Raw genomic sequence first — 19,262 nt, 5'->3', positions numbered from 1 at the left:
CATTGTGCCAAGTAGTGTGGCAGAGCTGGGCACTGTGGCCCCACATGGTGATGATGGACTGGTGCACACGGAGCCCGTGATAGATGGAGCAGTGCCAGTATACAGTGCAGGGGCTGCCCCAGAGAATAGCCCCAGAGCAGAGCAGACCTCGGAGGCTGGGGCTGTGATTGCTGAGTCCTCGCCACAGGAGGTACAAAGCAGTGGTCAGCCACTGCTCCAAGCAGCTAGCCAAAGGATGGGGGTGCACCCAAAAATGGCACCCCAGGAAGAATGGCAGTACATCTTCCCTTTTGCAGATGTGGGAGATGGAGACTTTGAAACTAGCGGCCAGGGGGTCTGCAATGATTGTGCCCCAGCCGAGGGGGCAGTAATTCTCCCTTACAGGACCACCAGCGGCCCAGCGAATGAGGGCATCTTGCCACAGGATCCCCAGCATATTCAGCAGGGGGAGATGGAAGAAAATGTGTCTGGTGTGTGCTCCGCCGCTCCACCCCCCCAGGAGGATTATCCAGGACTGTTCCCACTTAGCCATCAGAGCCAGGAGGATCTGAAGTTAAAAGGCAGGTACGTGACCGGGGTGCCAGAGCAGGGAATAGAGGCTGGGGTGCAGCGCTACTGTGAGTCCCCTGCAAGAGTGACTAACTGTAATTATGTGCCCGGGGAGCCACTGCAGCAAACAGGCAGCCAAGCAAGCAAACATGGAGGGGATGGTCAGAGGCATAGCTCATCACCCCCCTGCGCCTCAGAGGAAGACACCTCACTACCCAGCATGGCACGAGCAAGAGAATGTGAGTTTGCACCTGGGGCTGTAAGGGAGATGCCAGCAGTGCTGCCGTACAATGCCACCCCACCAGTCCCTCTCATAGCCAGGCTGGGGAAGCAGTGCACCCTGGGGAAGATGGAAGTTTGCCCAGGGGAGGCCCAGCAGTTGTTGTTCCAAGGGCTGGGGGAGGTGTTCGACCCAAAGGGGGAAGCTTTTGAGGGAAGAGCAGGAGAAGGATTGCGGATACCCCCTGCTCTTCTGCAGCCATGGGGTGGAGGAGAATTCCCTGGGCCACTGCCTATTGCTAGGGGCAGGTGGGGGCAGAGTGTGCGGAAGCCCTGCGAGGTGGATGAACAGACAGGGATGGAAGGTTGCCCAGTGGAGGCCCAACAGTTTCCGGGGCTGGGGGAGGTTTCCGACCCAAGTGGGGTGGATGTGAAGGCGTTGGAGGGAGGAACATTGTCGGTACCTACCACTCCTCTACAGCCAACATCAGCACTGTTGTTGAGAGCGGCCAGGTTCCATGATGCTGGTCTGAGTGTGCAGATCAAGCCCCTCCCAGTTGCGCCAGAGGCGGAGGGAGGAGGAACAACCAAAAGGGAAGGCGAGGAGGAAAGCTTTCCACATGACAGGGGAAAACCCGGTCACGGGGATGCGGGAAGGTGTGTTACAAATGGTAAACTGCTGACCTCAGACCCCACTCACCCGGACCAGGAGCCGGTCCTCCCCAAGGGTAACATATGCACACCTTGGGGTGACCCAGGCGGGAAAGGGGTGATGTCGGCCCAGGCCACAGGGGTAGTGGTTATACCTGACCCGCAGCCCCTGGGACGATTCGCCAAACCCAAGAGGAAGAAGGAACGCCCAAAGGGTTGTGGGTTGTCCCGACAGGATGAGCGGGATCATGCCCGCATGCGATCTCTGGGCCCGGTCATCCTGACTGGCTCCGATCGCGGAGCTAGCCCCTCTGACCGGATTTAGGAAGGGGGAGGTGTGTCATGAACCATAATTTGGGCACCCCCGCACCTGGATCATGAGGGGGTAGACACCCCAAAATTCCTAAATACAGCCCAGAGACACAGACACCCTCTTAGCTGAATTCATAGACTGCAACCTCCTGGGAGCCGTGCCTCTCACACTAATGGAGCTATCCACAGGACTGTGTGTTCTATAGTAATAAAATGTGACTTTATTAGATACCAGTTGTTTCGGGAAGTAGTCCCTTGTTCTTATAAGTGTTGTGCCTATCAGGGCATATACCCCTGAGCCTGATAGATGTCTGTCTCCGTAATGTACTGTTTATTGCATGTGTGCAATTTCCTGCCATCCAGTGTGTGAGTGATACATGGGAAAGCCAGGACTGACCCCCCCTCTCCCCCTGCGCTCACAACCCCCCTGCACAGGAAGCAGCAATCAGCTGAGGGGGCTGTGACATCACAAATGACTACAAGGGGTTAACATGGCTCATTATACAATCCCAAAGTGGACATTTTCCTTATCAGCATAATTACCTGGCCTTTGTTCTAAGGGCAGTCATTGCAGACTACATGTCTCCAAAACCACAGGGGGTCTCCACATAGCTCTGAGACACCTTCTAAAGAGCAGGATTGAAATCCCTCCAATCAGGACACTCCGTGAGGTCACCAGGGGAGCGGAGCATTCTGGGAGGATGGAAGTTTTGAAGAGGGCACGCACCAGGGGTGGGGGTTGTTGTTGAGTTTGAGAGACTGCAGAGAGAGGCGGCTGCCAGGAACCAAGCCTGTCCGCCTGGTGCTGGTAGATGGGGACACAGCCAAGCATACTGCCCCCACCAGAGCATCACAGGTGCCTGGCTTAAGTGTGCCAGCAGGAGCTGGGTGACTTTTCCAGGGTGCCCTACTCCCAGGAGTAGTGATTGGCGCAGGCCAAGATCAGCAGGACACCATCATCGCCCTCCCAGCAACCAACATCCAGCAGACGCAAGTATTCCCTGAGGTGGATATTCCTGGTATTGGGGGAGGGGTTCTTGCTTTGTGTGGTTCTAGTCATATTGGTCTATTCATAACTGTGTTTAATGTAATGCTACCTGTATATATATGTACATAGTGTGGTTACGGTTTACATGTTTATTTAGTCTCTATGTAATAAAGGTTCCGTTGGACCTTGCTATTGCGTGCTTTCTGTGTGATCGCAGAATCGTGTGTGGCCCCAGGACCCGTGCAAAGCTCTAAACGCTGCCTTTCTCAAGGCGGAAAATACATGAGGCAAAAGTAATGCACATTATGAGCCTGGGGTCGTCACACGGACGATAAGACTTTATCAAGAGTGAAAACTTATGACATATTTCTACAATTAAATTATATTGAATGTACAAAGAAGCATACAAATAAATTACTTAAAATTATACCATGTAGCCAATATACAGTAACAGTTTTAATTTGATTTTACATCCCAGGGGAACAGCATATTGTTTAATAAAAGTATTTCTTGGAAAATAATAACAATTTTCTGAACTTCTTTAGAACATTTTTTTCCTTTCTAGAATTAGACTAAAATAATTTTGCTGACAATCAAGTGAGGAAACATGAATATTTTTTCTTTCTTTTTGGCTCCTTTAAGAAAATGATGTTTATGATATATTTTACTTTGCAGATTTCACATTAGAGAATTGAAATCGTATCATATTTTATTGTTTGAAAAATAATATTTTATAGCAGTGATTCCCAAACTTTTTTGAATCATGGCACCCCAGAGTATCAGACATTTTTTTCATGGAACCCCTAGGCCAAAGATTTGCGAAAGTCGTAAAAAAATTAATGAAGTAAATTGTGATTATATCTCATTCTTAGGATCAGTTATGTGGTATTGGATAGGATTCACTTCTGTTTGTCCAATATTTGAGTATTACATTGATCTAGCCCTGTTGGGGCTTCTGGGGTCAGTCCATACAATGTAGTGCTCTACACCTTTATGGTTGTGCTGTTGGGCTTGTTTCCCAACTCTATGAGTACATTCTCTGCAGCAGCCCAATTTCCTTAATGTGAGATTGTGCTAGACCAGCTAGCTGCTCTAGTCCACATCCGAGATTTCTTATGCAGATATAAAGAGATATATGGTGGCAGATAAGGACCACTTGGCCCATCTAGTGAGCCCCTTTTTATCCATTAAGGAGCCCTACACTACTCCAATTTGGGCCGATTTGATCAGATCCCCACGGATCGGGCCGACAAACCGTACCAAATCAGATGCGTTAGACATTCCTCTCTAGTCCAATGTGATGTCCCGTGCGCATCAGACCAGAGTCGGAGGTCAGAACTACTGTCCGTCCAATCTCCGACTCAGCACCCCTCCCAGTGGTGGAGAAAGGGGTCATGTGCAATACATTTGTACTTTATTTTTCATTTAATGCATTTTACATTTTCAAACTTTTACTTAATTTTTCATTTAATATATTTTTGACATTGTATAGATTAAATCGGCATCACTCAGCACCATTGAATCTATCATATTCTAGCGGTACTTGATATTAACTGCTAATAAACCATGCTATTATAATAAAAAAGAGAGATGCCAGCACTGACCAATATTCAATGCATAACCGATGAAAGACCAGAAAGACGGTATCCAGATGATTGACAGGTGTATGGACACCAAAAGATAAACATAAACAAGGTCAACATGGACAAAAGGTACAAAACAATGTGTTTTTTCATCTTTAATTTTTAAATGTTTTCATATTTTGGCATCCACGTGGTTTCTGATTGGGAATGGTAAAGTGTGTAGCGGTGCTAGGGACCTTACCGATAGTATGTTGAGCAAAGCAAACCATGTCAAAGGATGAAGTATACTAAATGGGGATCCTCATGCTCGACCCTCTACCACACCGACAGCTACTTCTTTAGCATAACTGTGACATAGACAGGATGTTACATTACCTGTGGAACAAAAATATTTACCTGATGTCTATAGGCATTGGAAGGAGGGTTTCTATGGGGAGACTGTTCCCCTAGGTACATGTGCATATTATGTAATGCGTGGGCCATGGAATAAACCGCCTTATATACTTTATCAGTCAGTCCTGGGCATAAATGGTGAATGGTTCTGAAATCTGTTATACGCTCTGTCCCGGGACACTTGTAAAGTGATATATTATATATTCTGCTATATAACTGATTCGTTTTTCTATCTCTTGACAAACAACTCTTCCAAATTAACCATATATGTTCTAGTAACTTGTCCTCAGGGTGATTTATGGGCTGGTAACTGTCATAGAAACTTCTCATGTCCAGCATGGGGAACATTTTTGGTTCAATGGCCAAACTTCCGTTAAATACATCCATGTAATGTTCTGCTAGAAAAAATATTGAGGCAAAAGTCGGACCAAACACTAAGGTCTTATCCCTGAGCGTACCTCTCACAGCTGTAATAAAATCAGCTAAATATGAAGAGTATGTCCCACAGAGTATTATAACCTGGGCAGATGACTTTCTTATAATATCAGCTCTCTTCTCATTCATTTCATCGAAGACAAGCATTTTAGAATACTTCATTTTTATTGTGTAGGCAACACAGATGCTCCTGAGAGTCAGATATTCTGTCAGGAGCTGAGTTTCTTCATTACCACTGTCATCATCAGAAGCTAAAACTCCAACCCAAGTCCAGCCAAAGAACTTGATCAGATAAGACAGCTCATAGTAACTGGTCCGGTCACTTTGCACTGTGCGGTAAAACGTTGGGTAGAGGTTGCGGTCACTGAGAAGATGACTAGTTCCACCATAGCTGATCTACACAAAGCACAATGTTTGAAGAAAACAGTTTAAGTCCAACATGATGCGGAGAACATTACAATCGGTCCCTTGATGACCCTTATGACCTGAGTTTGTCTTAAAAACATTTTGAACATGGAAAGTGTGGCATTCAAAAACAAAATTAACTGCTTGATCTCTCTATAATACCCCTTTTACACCACACAAATAACCTGGGTCGACCCGGTAGTGTGAAAGGGACATTTTGAATATCCGGGATCCCAGCAATCCGAGTAAAGATAAAAGAAATGTTATTCCTGGGTCGGATCCAGGTTGCTGGGCAGTGTGAACGGGTTACCAGAGTTGAGCAATGCATGTCCCATTCTATTTTTGTAGGAGGGAGCAAGTTCTCCTCAGTGCTGCCTCCTCCCCAGCCCCCATCTGATGTACCACTCCCAGATGACTTCAACGATCCGGCAAAAAGCCGGGTTGCTTTGAGCAGCTAAACACTGCAAGTGCCGGGTCGCTCCCAGGACAGACCCATGTCCAAATTCTGAGTGTGACCCGGCATTTGCAATCTGAAAGCTGCATTCATTCTTTTTTTATTTGTTAATGGCTTCTTATTGTTACGAACTCGGCTCGACTCTGGATGATACAACAGCTGGTAGGAGGGAAAAAGGTCAGGCGTGAGCCCGCAGCTGGGACCGCTGTTTAGGACGGCCACAGCGAAACCTTCACTGACTCTGTTGTCCCCCGGGCAGATGGAATACCCCTGCTAGTGCTAGGCTTCGGCTGTAGCCGCCGCGTTCGACAGAGCCAGTTAGGCCAGCTCTGACCCCGATGCAGCCAGGTGTTATGTGATGACAAGGGGTGAGCAATCGCCAGGGGGTATCTCAAAAGGACCGTCTAACTAAAAGGGCCTAGCTGGGAAGAGGCCCCTGACTACTGGCACCGGGCCGAGAACGGGGAATTGCGACCCAGTCGCAGACACAAAAGATACAATGGGGAATCACGGAACGGGGACACACAAAGGAAAATGATCCCCCAAAGCCGGGAGCAGTGGGAAAGGGGTAAGCCCCTGCCTAAAGGAAGCTAGGGCCACAAGCAAAAACCAAACAGTATGAAACAGGTGACAGGAAGACACGAGAGCAATGAAAACTAGCCCACGGAGAGGAACAGCCACGGAGGGCAAACGAGCAGACCTGGTAGAAAATACCGGGCTCCAACGGAGAACTTACATGACCCACAGGTGGATGACCGATGTGGATCTGACACAGGCTCAGACCCAGGACAGGAAGGCTGACCCAGCCAACAGGGGCTGCAGGAACGCAGGAGCGGAAGATGAAGAATCCTGGAGGCGTCCAGGGGATCAGGCACTGGAGCTGTAAGGGCTCCGGGGACCGGGTAACAGTGCTATGCTGAAGCAGCAAGGAACTATAACCGGCGTCTGTGCCCAGCAGACGCCGGCTTCTTATTCCCTGCTGGCGCCGCCTGCGTGACATCAGGCGCACGCATAGGTTGCCGCTGGGCGGAAGTTTGGGGACGTTGCCTAGCCCGGCCTCAGAGAGAGGCTTGGGACGTTGCTGGGCAACGTCCCCAGCCCTGCCGCTCTGCTGCACATCCGCCGACCGTCCGGGTGCTGGGGATCCCGGACGGCGGCGTGCGACACTTATATAGCGCACACATACAGTATTCCACAGCACTGTACAGGGAATATTTGAACAATCACAACAGTCCCTGCCCCAGTGGAGTAAACCAACACAAAAATGGGGAGAATATACAAACTGCACAGCTATGGTGGGTATCGAACTCATGACCTCAGTGCTGTGAGGCAGAAATGCTAACTATTAAACCATCTGTGATGGCCGTGATTAATATGTTTGTTCATCCTATACTTAAGGACAATAACTGCAACTGAAAAGAACTTGATAGATAAAGCTGTAAAATATGGATCAGTTAAAGTACTTGACATCTTGATCTGTTTACTGAGTTAAATCGATATGTTAGTGTCCCGTGTAGAAGGAGATATTTTATCAATAAATCACTCAAACAAAAGGGAAAGGTTGCTATTACCAATTATATTGGATATATTAGACAATGAGGCTATCGATATCTCCCTCTTAGGTAATAAAATAATTAATCCTTGATATTAATACACATCAATATTACAAATACAGGTACATGGAGCAATCAGACGTTACCCTGGATTTTCTGAGAAAATCCCTTTGGCAATAAAAAAAGCTAACTAAAATGGAAGGAAATGCTTCAAGGATAATTTACACGCTAATGAGATGAGGTCCTTGAAAAGCCTGATGAAGAATGATTCCACTACAATAAGAGCATTTGGTAAGGCAAGAGGTACCATTATACAGAATTAAGCATATTATGTTACTAAAGCCTAAATACAATTATTCAAGAGTCTTCTGTCCAACCCAATTTAGATTTTTTTTTTGGATCAAGTATAATTTATTCTTTCTCACAATTATTTCCTATTTGACACATGGTTTTATTTACAAGTACATGGGATTGCCATGGGCACCAAGTTCGTAGAGTAATTCACCAATTTGTATATGAGACTCTTAGAGGAATTTTACATTTGTGAGGAGTCCTTTTATGTCAAACTTGGTTCTCAGACAGGTTTATTGAAGATCTTTTCATTATTTGGATGTTTAAATTTTACACATTTTCCTCCACCAAATTCCAATTATTTTGGGTTACATTTCAGGAGCATCTTAATCACTAATCTTTCGTGGATATTGCCCTTCAAATAAGAGAAGAAAGAATCATACCCATAACCCATATAAAATAGGTCCATAATAACGGCCTCCTTATCTACTCCATTTGTCATAATCAGGATTAATTAGTAAATATCCCTTGAGGGAAATATTTCAGCATTTACTGTAGATACAATTGTACTAAAGATACTCAAATGAGATAACCCCAATTGAATTGGGGGTGCCTCTTTTGCTTTGGACTCTGCCTGCCCTCCCTCCTCTATCCCTCTTCGATGCTCCAACCCCCAACCGTGGCACTCACCTATCACCCGATTCCTTAAAAAGTGCTCTCGCACTGCTGAGCGCTTCTGGAAGAAATCACGCTCCCTTGCGGATTATCTCCATTTCAAATTCATTCTTTCCTCCTTCAGCTCTGCCCTTGCTCTGGCCAAGGAATCCTACTTTAAGTCCCTCATCCTTTCCCAATCATCCAATCCCCGCAGGCTCTTCGCCACCTTCAACTCCTTGCTCTCCCCCCCTCCTCCAGCTCTTCCGTCCTCCATCGTAGCCGCTGATTTTGCTACCTACTTTTCAACCAAAATCTCCTCTCTCAGGACTGCCATCACTGCTGCCATGACCTCACCCTCTCCCTCCTCCCCTCCTACATCTCCACTCCCCTCCTTCCAACCCCTGTCCTCATTTTACCCCACCACTGCTGCTGAAGTCCACTCTATCCTCCAATCCGCTTCTCCCTCCACCTGCCCGCTCGATCCTATCCCCTCCAATATTATCCGTCGTCTCAGTCCATCAGTCTGCTCTCACCTGGCTCACCTCTTTAATCTTTCCCTATCCTCTGGGATCTTCCCTTCCTCCTTCAAACACGCTCTTGTCTCCCCAATTCTCAAAAAAACAAATCTGGACCCCAACTCTCCATCCAACTACAGGCCCATCTCCCTCCTCCCTTTTGCCTCCAAACTCCTAGAACGTCTGACCTATAATCGTCTCCTAAGCCACCTCACTGCTAACTCCATTCTAGACCCCCTCCAATCCGGGTTCCGCCCTTTACATTCCACTGAAACTGCCCTGACCAAAGTCACTAACGATCTACTATCGGCTAAATCCAAAGGCCTCTTCTCTATCCTCATCCAGCTTGATCTGTCGGCTGCCTTTGACACTGTTGACCACCCTCTCCTGCTCAACACCCTCCGCTCCTTTGGCATCACTGGCACGGTCTTCTCCTGGTTCACCTCATACCTCTCCGATCGCTCCTTCTCCGTCTCCACTCCGAGCTCCTCCTCTCCTACTACCCCCCAGCCAGTCGGTGTTCCCCAAGGGTCAGTCCTTGGCCCTCTCCTCTTCTCCCTCTACACCACCTCTCTGGGCACCCTCATCAGCTCCTATGGTTTTCATTACCACCTTTATGCTGATGATACCCTAATCTATCTCTCCTCCCCCGACTTATCCCCATCACTCCTGTCCAAGGTCTCCGAATGCCTCACGGCCATCTCAGCCTGGATGACCCAACGCTTCCTGAAACTAAACATGGCTAAAACTGAACTTCTAATCTTCCATCCCCCGAACATCCCCTCTTCTCCCACTATCTCCATCAGCATTGGTGAAACCGAGATCACGTCCACCGACCAAACGCGCTGCCTCGGTGTCATCATTGACTCCTCTCTCTCTTTCACCCCCCACATTCGTGCTCTCTCACAGTCTTGCCGTTTTCACCTACGCAACATCTCACGCATCAGACCATTCCTCTCCACTGACGCGACCAAAATTCTCATTCACTCTCTTGTCATCTCCCGCCTTGACTACTGCAACATCCTTCTCTCTGGGCTACCTCTCACCCGCCTCGCACCTCTCCAATCCATTCTTAACGCTGCTGCTAGGCTCATCTTCCTCTCCCGCCGCTCTACCTCCGCCTCCCCCCTCTGTTTATCTCTTCACTGGCTCCCCATTCCTTTCCGAGTTCTCTTTAAACTCCTCACCACCACCTACAAGGCTCTCTCCTCCTCCACAGCTCCCTACCTCTCTTCACTGATCTCTATCCACACTCCCTCCCGTCCTCTTCGCTCCATCGCTGACCGCCGACTGACCTCTCACCTAATCACCTCCTCCCACTCCCGTGTCCAAGATTTCTCTCGCGCTGCCCCCCTGCACTGGAACAACCTCCCGCCACCCATCAGGCTATCTGATTCCCTTACCTCCTTCAAGCGCTCCCTCAAAACCCACTTTTTTCGACTAGCCTATCCCTCCTCCTAACCTCTTTTGATCCTCCTATCCTGCCTCCGTTCCCCTCCATTTCTACTTATCCTATTGTATTTTGTTCGTCCACCCACCTATTTTTAGTATGTTAACTCTTATGAGCAGGGCCCTCCTTCCTCACGTACTCACCCTACCTCATTACCTCACCTGTGCTCCTGTCCTGTTCTTCCCTTCCTCTACTTTATCTTCAGTCTCCTTGACAATTTTGACACCTACTTCTGAACTGATGCTGATTTTAGTTCTACCAGCTATACCCCTATTTATACTGTATCTTTCAACACACCCTGTACGTTACCTTGTAATTTGTTTTTTTGTTTGCTATGTACGGCGCTGCGGACACTTTGCGGCGCCTTATAAATAAACGTACTACTACTACTACTTTACAATTCTAGGTTTAAATATATTAAACTTCTTTCAAAGTAGAACTTCCATATTTTGAAAATGGATAAAGCATTATCTTGTTTCTTAGGTGATAGAGTATAGATATGATTCTCACCTTTTATATACATATCAGGTTAAAGTTTTACATATGGGATTCAGTTCTATCACTTTCCCTTTAAGATGACTTTTCCTTAAAATGCTTCTAGCAGAACAGATTTTAATTTCAGCATAAGATGGAAAAGTTTGAGGTGATTTCAAGAGATGTTCCCAAGGTCAGAAGATATCGCACCTGCGACATGAAGATAGCGTTTTGGAATGTTGTGAGAATCAGAAGGAGGAGGCACAGTGACTGATTGCTTATCAACATTGATCCAATTATTTCTATTATAAACAAACTTTTGTTTTGACATCTTATTAAAAAGTGTAAATTTATTGCTTTAGCTCAAAACTTCAAAAGAAACATTTGGTACTTGTTTCCTAGCACGGCCACACCGATTCTAATCTTGGGCATCGCAGGTAAAAAAATCGGATCGGTCGCATCGCATGCGTGCTAAAAAATCGCATGCGATGGTCCCGACGCGATGCCCCCGATTTCCCATAGGGAACAATGTTGAATGCCTCAATTTACCCAAATCAACAGGGAACAATGTTAAATGGTCCAGAAACCCCCTAAAACACCCCTGAACAGTGAAATGGCCCCCCAAAAGTAGTTAACGCCACCCCACGATCAACGTGAACCCGAAGCGTGGCGAGCGCAGCGAGCCCGCGAGGGGCTGCGGTACGCGTCCTACGACCTTTTCATACCCCCACTATCCACGTCGGCGTGGAGTTGAGAATAGAATAGTGTGGCGAGCGCAGCGAGCCACCGAGCCCGAAGCGTGGCGAGCGCAGCGAGCCCCGCGAGGGTACGCGGATACCTTCACAGTTATACACGTCCCCTCGCGGGCTTCCCAGGTGTCCATGGCGACGCGGACACCTGTGAAGCCCGCGAAGGGACGCGTTTACCTGTGAAGGTATCCGCTTCCCCTCGCGGGGCTCGCTGCGCTCGCCACGCTTCGGGCTCGGTGGCTCGCTGCACTCGCCACACTATTCTATTCTCAACTCCACGCCGACGTTTATAGTGGGGGTATGAAAAGGTCGCAGGACGCGTACCGCCGCCCCTCGCGGGCTCGCTGCGCTCGCCACGCTTCGGGTTCACGTTGATCGTGGGGTGGCGTTAACTAATTTTGGGGGGCCATTTCACTGTTCAGGGGTGTTTTTGGGGCTTTCTGGACCATTTAACATTGTTCCCTGTTGATTTGGGTAAATTGAGGCATTTAACATTGTTCCCTATGGGAAATCGGGGGCATTGCGTCGGGACCATTTAATGCCTTTTTAGCCGCATGCGACGCGACCGACCCGATGTTTTAACTTTTCAATGCATTTCAATGGGAAATCGGGTCCATCGCGTCGGGGGCCATCGCATACCACTATTAAGGGCACAAGATCAATGCGATTGTGGCTGTGCTAGGAAACAAGTACCAAACATTTTATGAGCAATGACGTGGATTGCATTCCACATTTTTGGTATAACTATGAGCACCCTAAGATTAAACGTCAGATCACTGTCTGACTAGCATACTCCATTGGTGTGTGTGTGTGTGTGTCATTTCAACTGATCTCCGGCCGTCACTTAGAAGATGAATCCTCTGGCTGACATCGAAGGTTGATAAGTATAGCTGACCCTATCAGTTTGGGGGCGAGTCCGGGATATTCCATCATCTCTCCACCTGACAACAAACTCCTCTGATCTCTCAGGAACCGCTGAACAAAAAACCGGTAAGTGAGAATAAATGTGTAGATTTCTACCTGCTCACTGGTTCAGCGCTTCTTGTGTGTATCTGTGGAATGTCAGTTGGGAGGATCAGAGAATATCTCAAAGAACCCAATGTCAGTCAGAAGAAATTCTCTTTAAGGTAAATACTGTAAAGTGTTATATGGATAAAATAGATTATGATGCTTGTAAATAATTTGATTGTTACATAATGAGGGGTGTATGTAGACGGTGTATCTGTGTTGTTGTTTTAAGAATATAGGAGATCTGTGGTACCAAGTTTAGTAGCAAGTACAAGTACTAAAGTATCATTTGGTAATGTAGAAAATTATAATGAAGTATACTGCATAATAGGCTATCATTTAAAAAGGGAATTGTTGGAACAATACATTGAAGATGATTACTCTAATATCCTAATCTATTTGCCCAGGAATCATATAGTCCCAGGTTTAAAACCCATTTGTCAGTATAATATTAAGAAGCTGCCACATACTCAAGCAGCAGATGGTAAAAAATCCCTCATATTTGTAGCCCTTGGTTTCTGAAGGCTTTAGGAGTATAAAGCATATTTTTGTCTTGAGAACACTAAAAGAAAATTCAAATGACTGAACTGTTTGAAATCATGACTATCTGTACGTTATTGTTTATGGTTCTTATCTTCCTGGGATATGTGGGATACATTTTAGCAAAAGGATTTATGGGCATTAAGAAACTTCTTGGTGGAACTGAAAATATACAGTTGTATGAAGTCTGATAAATTATATATGCTCCACACTGCCACTGATATTTTCACTGTATTAGGTTGTGTATTGTTGATATTTCTATCACTATTCTTTTGAAGAATGCTACACTTTTTATAACAAGTTACGTCTGTGTTACTGGGAATCTAATATTCTAAACACAAGGGACTAGATATCTATATCTAGTTGGGATGGCTGATCATATTGCAACAAATAGTGTTTATCTAGGAGGTGCTACCAATCCTGATGTTAGATGTAATTTGACTATAACTGTGGGAACACATTGTGTAAATGCAGGTGACCTATTAGCAGTAATAGGAAGAACCTGGCATGAGGTACTGACATATCCCACTATACAGGAAAACGGGACAAATATCAGACCCTCACTCATTTGTCCAATATCAAATATAAGACACATATCACTCCTATCACCCAGGCAAAGCAACCAGCGCACTCAGACAGGGAGAGGAAATCTCCTCCCCCAGAGAATTAAAGATAACATTCCGACACTACATAGTGGATCAGGGGGGGCCATTCAGGCATATGTGCCCACCTGACTGCACAGGGTGTAAGGCAAAAGAACAAATAGACAGGGAGAACCAGATTTAATTGTCCAGCCTGCACAGCAAATATACTGTTGCAAACGAAAAAAAAAAGTGGGATTTCTGTTTTGAAAGGAATCTCTGGCGAACAAACAAAAGGAGGAATATGTGTGGCTGAAACAATGGCTAACCCATACAGCAAAATAACCATTTTAACAGGCACCCACAGTAATAACCCATTAAAACTCCTGCTGTACGGAGGATATACCTGACAAAAATTATTAGAACAGGAGTAAGCAGAAGATCCCACTGGTCCTTTATTCTGCCCACTGACAGACATTAAAGCTTCTCTTGGGGAAAGAATTACAGGAGTACTGACTAGAGCAGGTCTCCTGTAAACTTAAAGATACAGTACCTCCATAAGGTGAAGGAGATACTGACCAGAACAGGTCCCCAAGGAGAGGACTAAAGGATACATATACTCCCATACAGTGTACTCACATAAGGTACTGTAAACTAATACATCTAATTCGGTCTCCCATGAGGATTCTCACATCAGTGTTAGGGGAGATAAGGTAGGGTTCCGTGTATACAGTCCATAAACCTCCATAAGGTCTCCCATAAAGGTACTCACTTCAGTGAGGGGAGAAAAGGCCATAAGGTCTCCCATAAAGGTACTCACTTCAGTGAGGGGTGAAAAGGCCATAAGGTCTCCAATAAAGGTACTCACTTCAGTGAGGGGAGAAAAGGCCATAAGGTCTCCCATAAAGGTACTCACTTCAGTGAGGGGAGAAAAGGCCATAAGGTCTCCCATAAATGTACTCACATCAGTGTGAGGGGAGAAAAGGCCATAAGGTCTCCCATAAAGGTACTCACATCAGTGTGAGGGGAGGAAAGTCCATAAGGTCTCCCATAAAGGTACTCACTTCAGTGAGGGGAGAAAAGGCCATAAGGTCTCCCATAAATGTACTCACATCAGTGTGAGGGGAGAAAAGGCCATAAGGTCTCCCATAAAGGTACTCACATCAGTGTGAGGGGAGGAAAGTCCATAAGGTCTCCCATAAAGGTACTCACTTCAGTGAGGGGAGTAAAGGCCATAAGTTCTCCCATAAAGGTACTCACACCAGTGTGAGGGGAGGAAAGTCCATAAGGTCTCCCATAAAGGTACTCACTTCAGTGAGGGGAGAAAAGGCCATAAGTTCTCCCATAAAGGTACTCACTTCAGTGAGGGGAGGAAAGTCCATAAGGTCTCCCATAAAGGTACTCACTTCAGTGAGGGGAGTAAAGGCCATAAGGTCTCCCATAAAGGTACTCACACCAGTGTGAGGGGAGAAAAGGCCATAAGGTCTCCCATAAAGGTACTCACTTCAGTGAGGGGAGAAAAGGCCATAAGGTCTCCCATAAAGGCACTCACTTCAGTGAGGGGAGAAAAGGCCATAAGGTCTCCCATAAAGGCACTCACATCAGTGTGAGGGGAGAAAAGGCCATAAGGTCTCCCATAAAGGTACTCACTTCAGTGAGGGGAGAAAAGGCCATAAGGTCTCCCATAAAGGTACTCACATCAGTGAGGGGAGAAAAGGCCATAAGGTCTCCCATAAAGGTACTCACTTCAGTGAGGGGAGGAAAGTCCATAAGGTCTCCCATAAAGGTACTCACACCAGTGTGAGGGGAGAAAAGGCCATAAGGGGAGGATAAAGTCATGGGAACACGGTCTAGAAAGATGTCACGGCCAGACAAACCCATATATGTCATTAGGCAGCGTGAGGGGGAGAAGGCACTAAAAAGAATAAAAAAGGTTTTTAAAAGAGCTGGCTTTCCGCCAGAGGGCAGTGTACATGTTGACAGTTGGGAAAAATTTGCTTCCTGTAATAAAAATTGTATAGCAAAACATAAATGCAGTGACCAGGTGACCATTTGGATAACAGCAGCTAAAGAAAAAGAGACAGGAAATCAGGAAAAATTGGATAATGACAACCCATTACAATTAATACACCCTGTGCCGCCCATAATACCAGGGGCCCCACTTCTAGGTGCACCAATGAGAGAGATAGAAACAGCATCCTCTCCACCACCATCCTATGTCCATGCACTTACACAGATTATTACACAGGTTTATGCAAACAAATAATATACTCGCAGAACTATTGTAGATTGATATTTTTGTCTGGTGTCCTTAAACAGGGAGAACTGCTGATTGGTGATTTCATTGTTTAAACATTTATACTATTGCAGTTATCAAAATAAGGTTTTTGTTTATTTTAGTTATTTTCTAAAAATGCGTCCAAATCTTAATTATCTTGTTAATGAATTATCAGACAGAACTGTGCTATATATATTTTTTTTTGGGGGGGAAAGCCGTATTGTGTATATAAGAAATTTGTAGTAACTGCTTTTCAGTTACATGTAATTGCAGATATACTGGAATCGTTAGGTTGATTTTTTGTTTAAAGCCCATAATTATAACTCTTATGTTTGTCTAAATGAAGAGTATTTCTCTATCTTGAATTTTAAGTTCCCCTAGACATTGTTGTAGTTAGTAAGGTTAATTTGACTGTCAGCTAGAAGAAACAGGGTGTGTCACAAGGTTACAGTGACAAGATATATCAATTATAAGGAAAATGACATCATAAAGATATAGGTATGAAACATACCGACAGTTAGCACCCTTGACCCCCATGAGAATATGCACAGATTTTGGAAAGATAATCAGAAGGAGCAGTTAACAGTTAAAGAGTGTACAAGTTGTGTTGTCACAGAATTGTATCACACCACTAAAGTGGATACTGATTGTATACTTTCCAGAATATTTGTTAACACACTTGAACACTTAGCAAAATATTAAATGAAATCTTTAAAATACAGTATACATGTATGTGAGCTTAAGTCACATTGAATATAAAATGAAATAATTCCTGCAACTGATTATGGATTTCCAATCTTTGTGTGTCTGTTATGACCCAGTTTTGATCTATTATTTTGGTTTTGATTGTAAGGTGCAGCGGGATACCCTAAGTAAAAACTGTTAAATAAATGTGTATTTGATGCTAACCAAAGGAATTCCAAGGATGAGTTAAAAAAGGGGGGGTTGGCTTCTGTCTTAGCAAAATAATATATGTTGCTAGAACTTTAACTGTGAAATGCAAGCTGTAAGATCAGTGCTGAATACTTTAACCCTCAGATTTATCTTTAATGATATGAAACTCTTTTGCTAAGTATATACGTTATTTGTAAAGTTATTTGAATGATATCTGTATAATCTGTAAAGATTGATGCAAGTTTAGTTATTTGCATTTACAGCTGATTTGCATATCACATATCAGCACTTGACTAGTACTGTAATTTAAAGAAATGCTTTTGTTTTAGCTCCAATATAAAAAGCCCTTAAGAACAGTCAAAAAGTGACTCCCCAAAAATAATATTACATGTTATCTCAGATTATGCAAATGACTGTTCCCTGAATTCGGCAGAAGCTGTTCTTTTGTCTGTCCAAGGTGCTTGTATGATGTTTAAAGTCTGAAAATATACATAATTAATTCTGAAAATGTGTAAAAAACTTTTGTATATATCTCTTAACAGTTTTCTACCTCAACGTATGGTGTGTATTTAATAGAGCAAAACAGAACATTTGGTTAAAATCTGAACAGATCAACTAAAATCTATTTTATTTTGATTAATTTAACTGTGTTCAGTCATATCACAGTGTACAAAAGTGTCAGCAGGTGTGCACTTTGTAGGGAGGGGCTATGAGTCCCCGTGCATTGTATTATTTTCAATGCAGATGATTTGTTACTACAGATAAGATATTTGTCTGCAAAAAGATAAATAAAGTGTATTTCATCCTAATTGATTTAACAAAAGTTTTGTTTGTTTCATGTATTAAGAGAAATCAGCTACTTGTATTCATAAAGGTAATGACACACTCTTATAATGGTTATCAGAAAATTCCAATACTGTACACTGCATTATTTTAGTATGATAATGATTTACTCTTATAAACATTTAACAAACTAAATATGAAGTAGCGCTCCTAATGCCCTCCAATGTAATCCTTAAGTGCTGTACAAGTCTGAAACCAGCTTCATTATTTACACTAGAGTCAGAATAAAGGAGTGTATCGGGGACGCTGCAGATGTCTCACATACTGACTGTTACATTAGAAGCAGCCAAAGAGAGATAAGAGAAATGTGTACTGTAAATAATATTGCTGATAGATAGTGTTTGCTTTAGGTTTCATCATATTGATCTCAGCGGTATTGTACGCTGTGCTCAAAAGGGGGGAGGTGTTACAGAGAAATTGCAGAGCTCCATAATAAGTATAAAATATGCTGTGGTAACAGTATCTCAGCATAAGGAAAAAGAAGAAAAAATGCACCTTTAAAATTTTCCGAGATTTCCAAGGCATTGTGATAATGATATCCTATACATAATGTATAAAAATGGGAATTTCTACCCTTATATACTGTATGTCTACATAAACAGCAGAGCTGAAGGCTCTAGTACAAGGATGCTGTCTTTGTTGCCTGTCTAAGCCAGTTGTGGTGTAAGGTCACAGCACACTGAGGAGCAGACACTTATGACTATGGGCAATAGTATGGCTAATATCCTGCAAGGCAGGTAAGCCATGTTACAGTTATTGAATATACCCGACCATCAGATGGACATAGAACCCAAAAGTGCTAAGCCAGAAGACACACTTGTTGCTCCTACAATAAGCCTCTGAGCAAGGAGGTAAGAAACAAGGAGCTGAGAAAGGCTTTGACGAGTGGTGTCTGGGAAAAAGCGCTGTCTGCCAACAAGTCACTGGCAAATGCCCACATTATGCATGGCAGCATGTGTATAAAGTTATAGGTGGGAAACAATAGAGAACTCCTAGAGTCCACACAGGCCTTTGCAACAGGCTGAAGTGTGCATTATAGAACCTGAGAAAAGGTTGTAAACATACACAATGTACCCACCCTATTGATGGAAACAAGTGATCTTCACCCAGTTGCCCAGGGTCTTAAGATATGAATTTGCCCTTGTGTGAATACAGACATACAGACACTGGCTGGAGAAATGGCTTTACAAGTCAGCAAACACTGAGGCTGCAGTATAAAAACATATTCAAAGGTTATTTAATGATGGGAGAAATAAAGAAAAATAGATAAAATAATAGTTAATATCATATAAGGCATAATTTGAATATTTGAAGTTATAATGTATATATGATGATTTGACTAAATGTCCATTGTCAAGTTTTTTTTGTCTATCCAAGATACTAATGTAGATATAAGTTACAAGCTGCAACTTGAAGACTGAGTGACTCTAAAGGAAATAC

General features: G+C 44.4%; 1 protein-coding gene across 1 annotated transcript in view; it reads right to left on the bottom strand.

Moving 5' to 3' along the window:
• Positions 1-19,262, bottom strand: part of LOC146063091 (vomeronasal type-2 receptor 26-like) — a 97,616-nt gene that overhangs the window by 62,132 nt on the left and 16,222 nt on the right. Inside the window, exon 2 of the mRNA XM_083175105.1 lies at positions 5,215-5,526. Within this exon, the coding sequence (XP_083031231.1) occupies positions 5,215-5,526 (312 nt within the window). The remainder of the gene's footprint in view (positions 1-5,214; positions 5,527-19,262) is intronic.

The sequence above is a fragment of the Crinia signifera genome, chromosome 3, assembly GCF_055691185.1.
Source record: "Crinia signifera chromosome 3, ASM5569118v1, whole genome shotgun sequence".
Lineage (NCBI taxonomy): Eukaryota > Metazoa > Chordata > Amphibia > Anura > Myobatrachidae > Crinia > Crinia signifera.
This window is presented reverse-complemented; position numbering and strand designations above follow the sequence as displayed.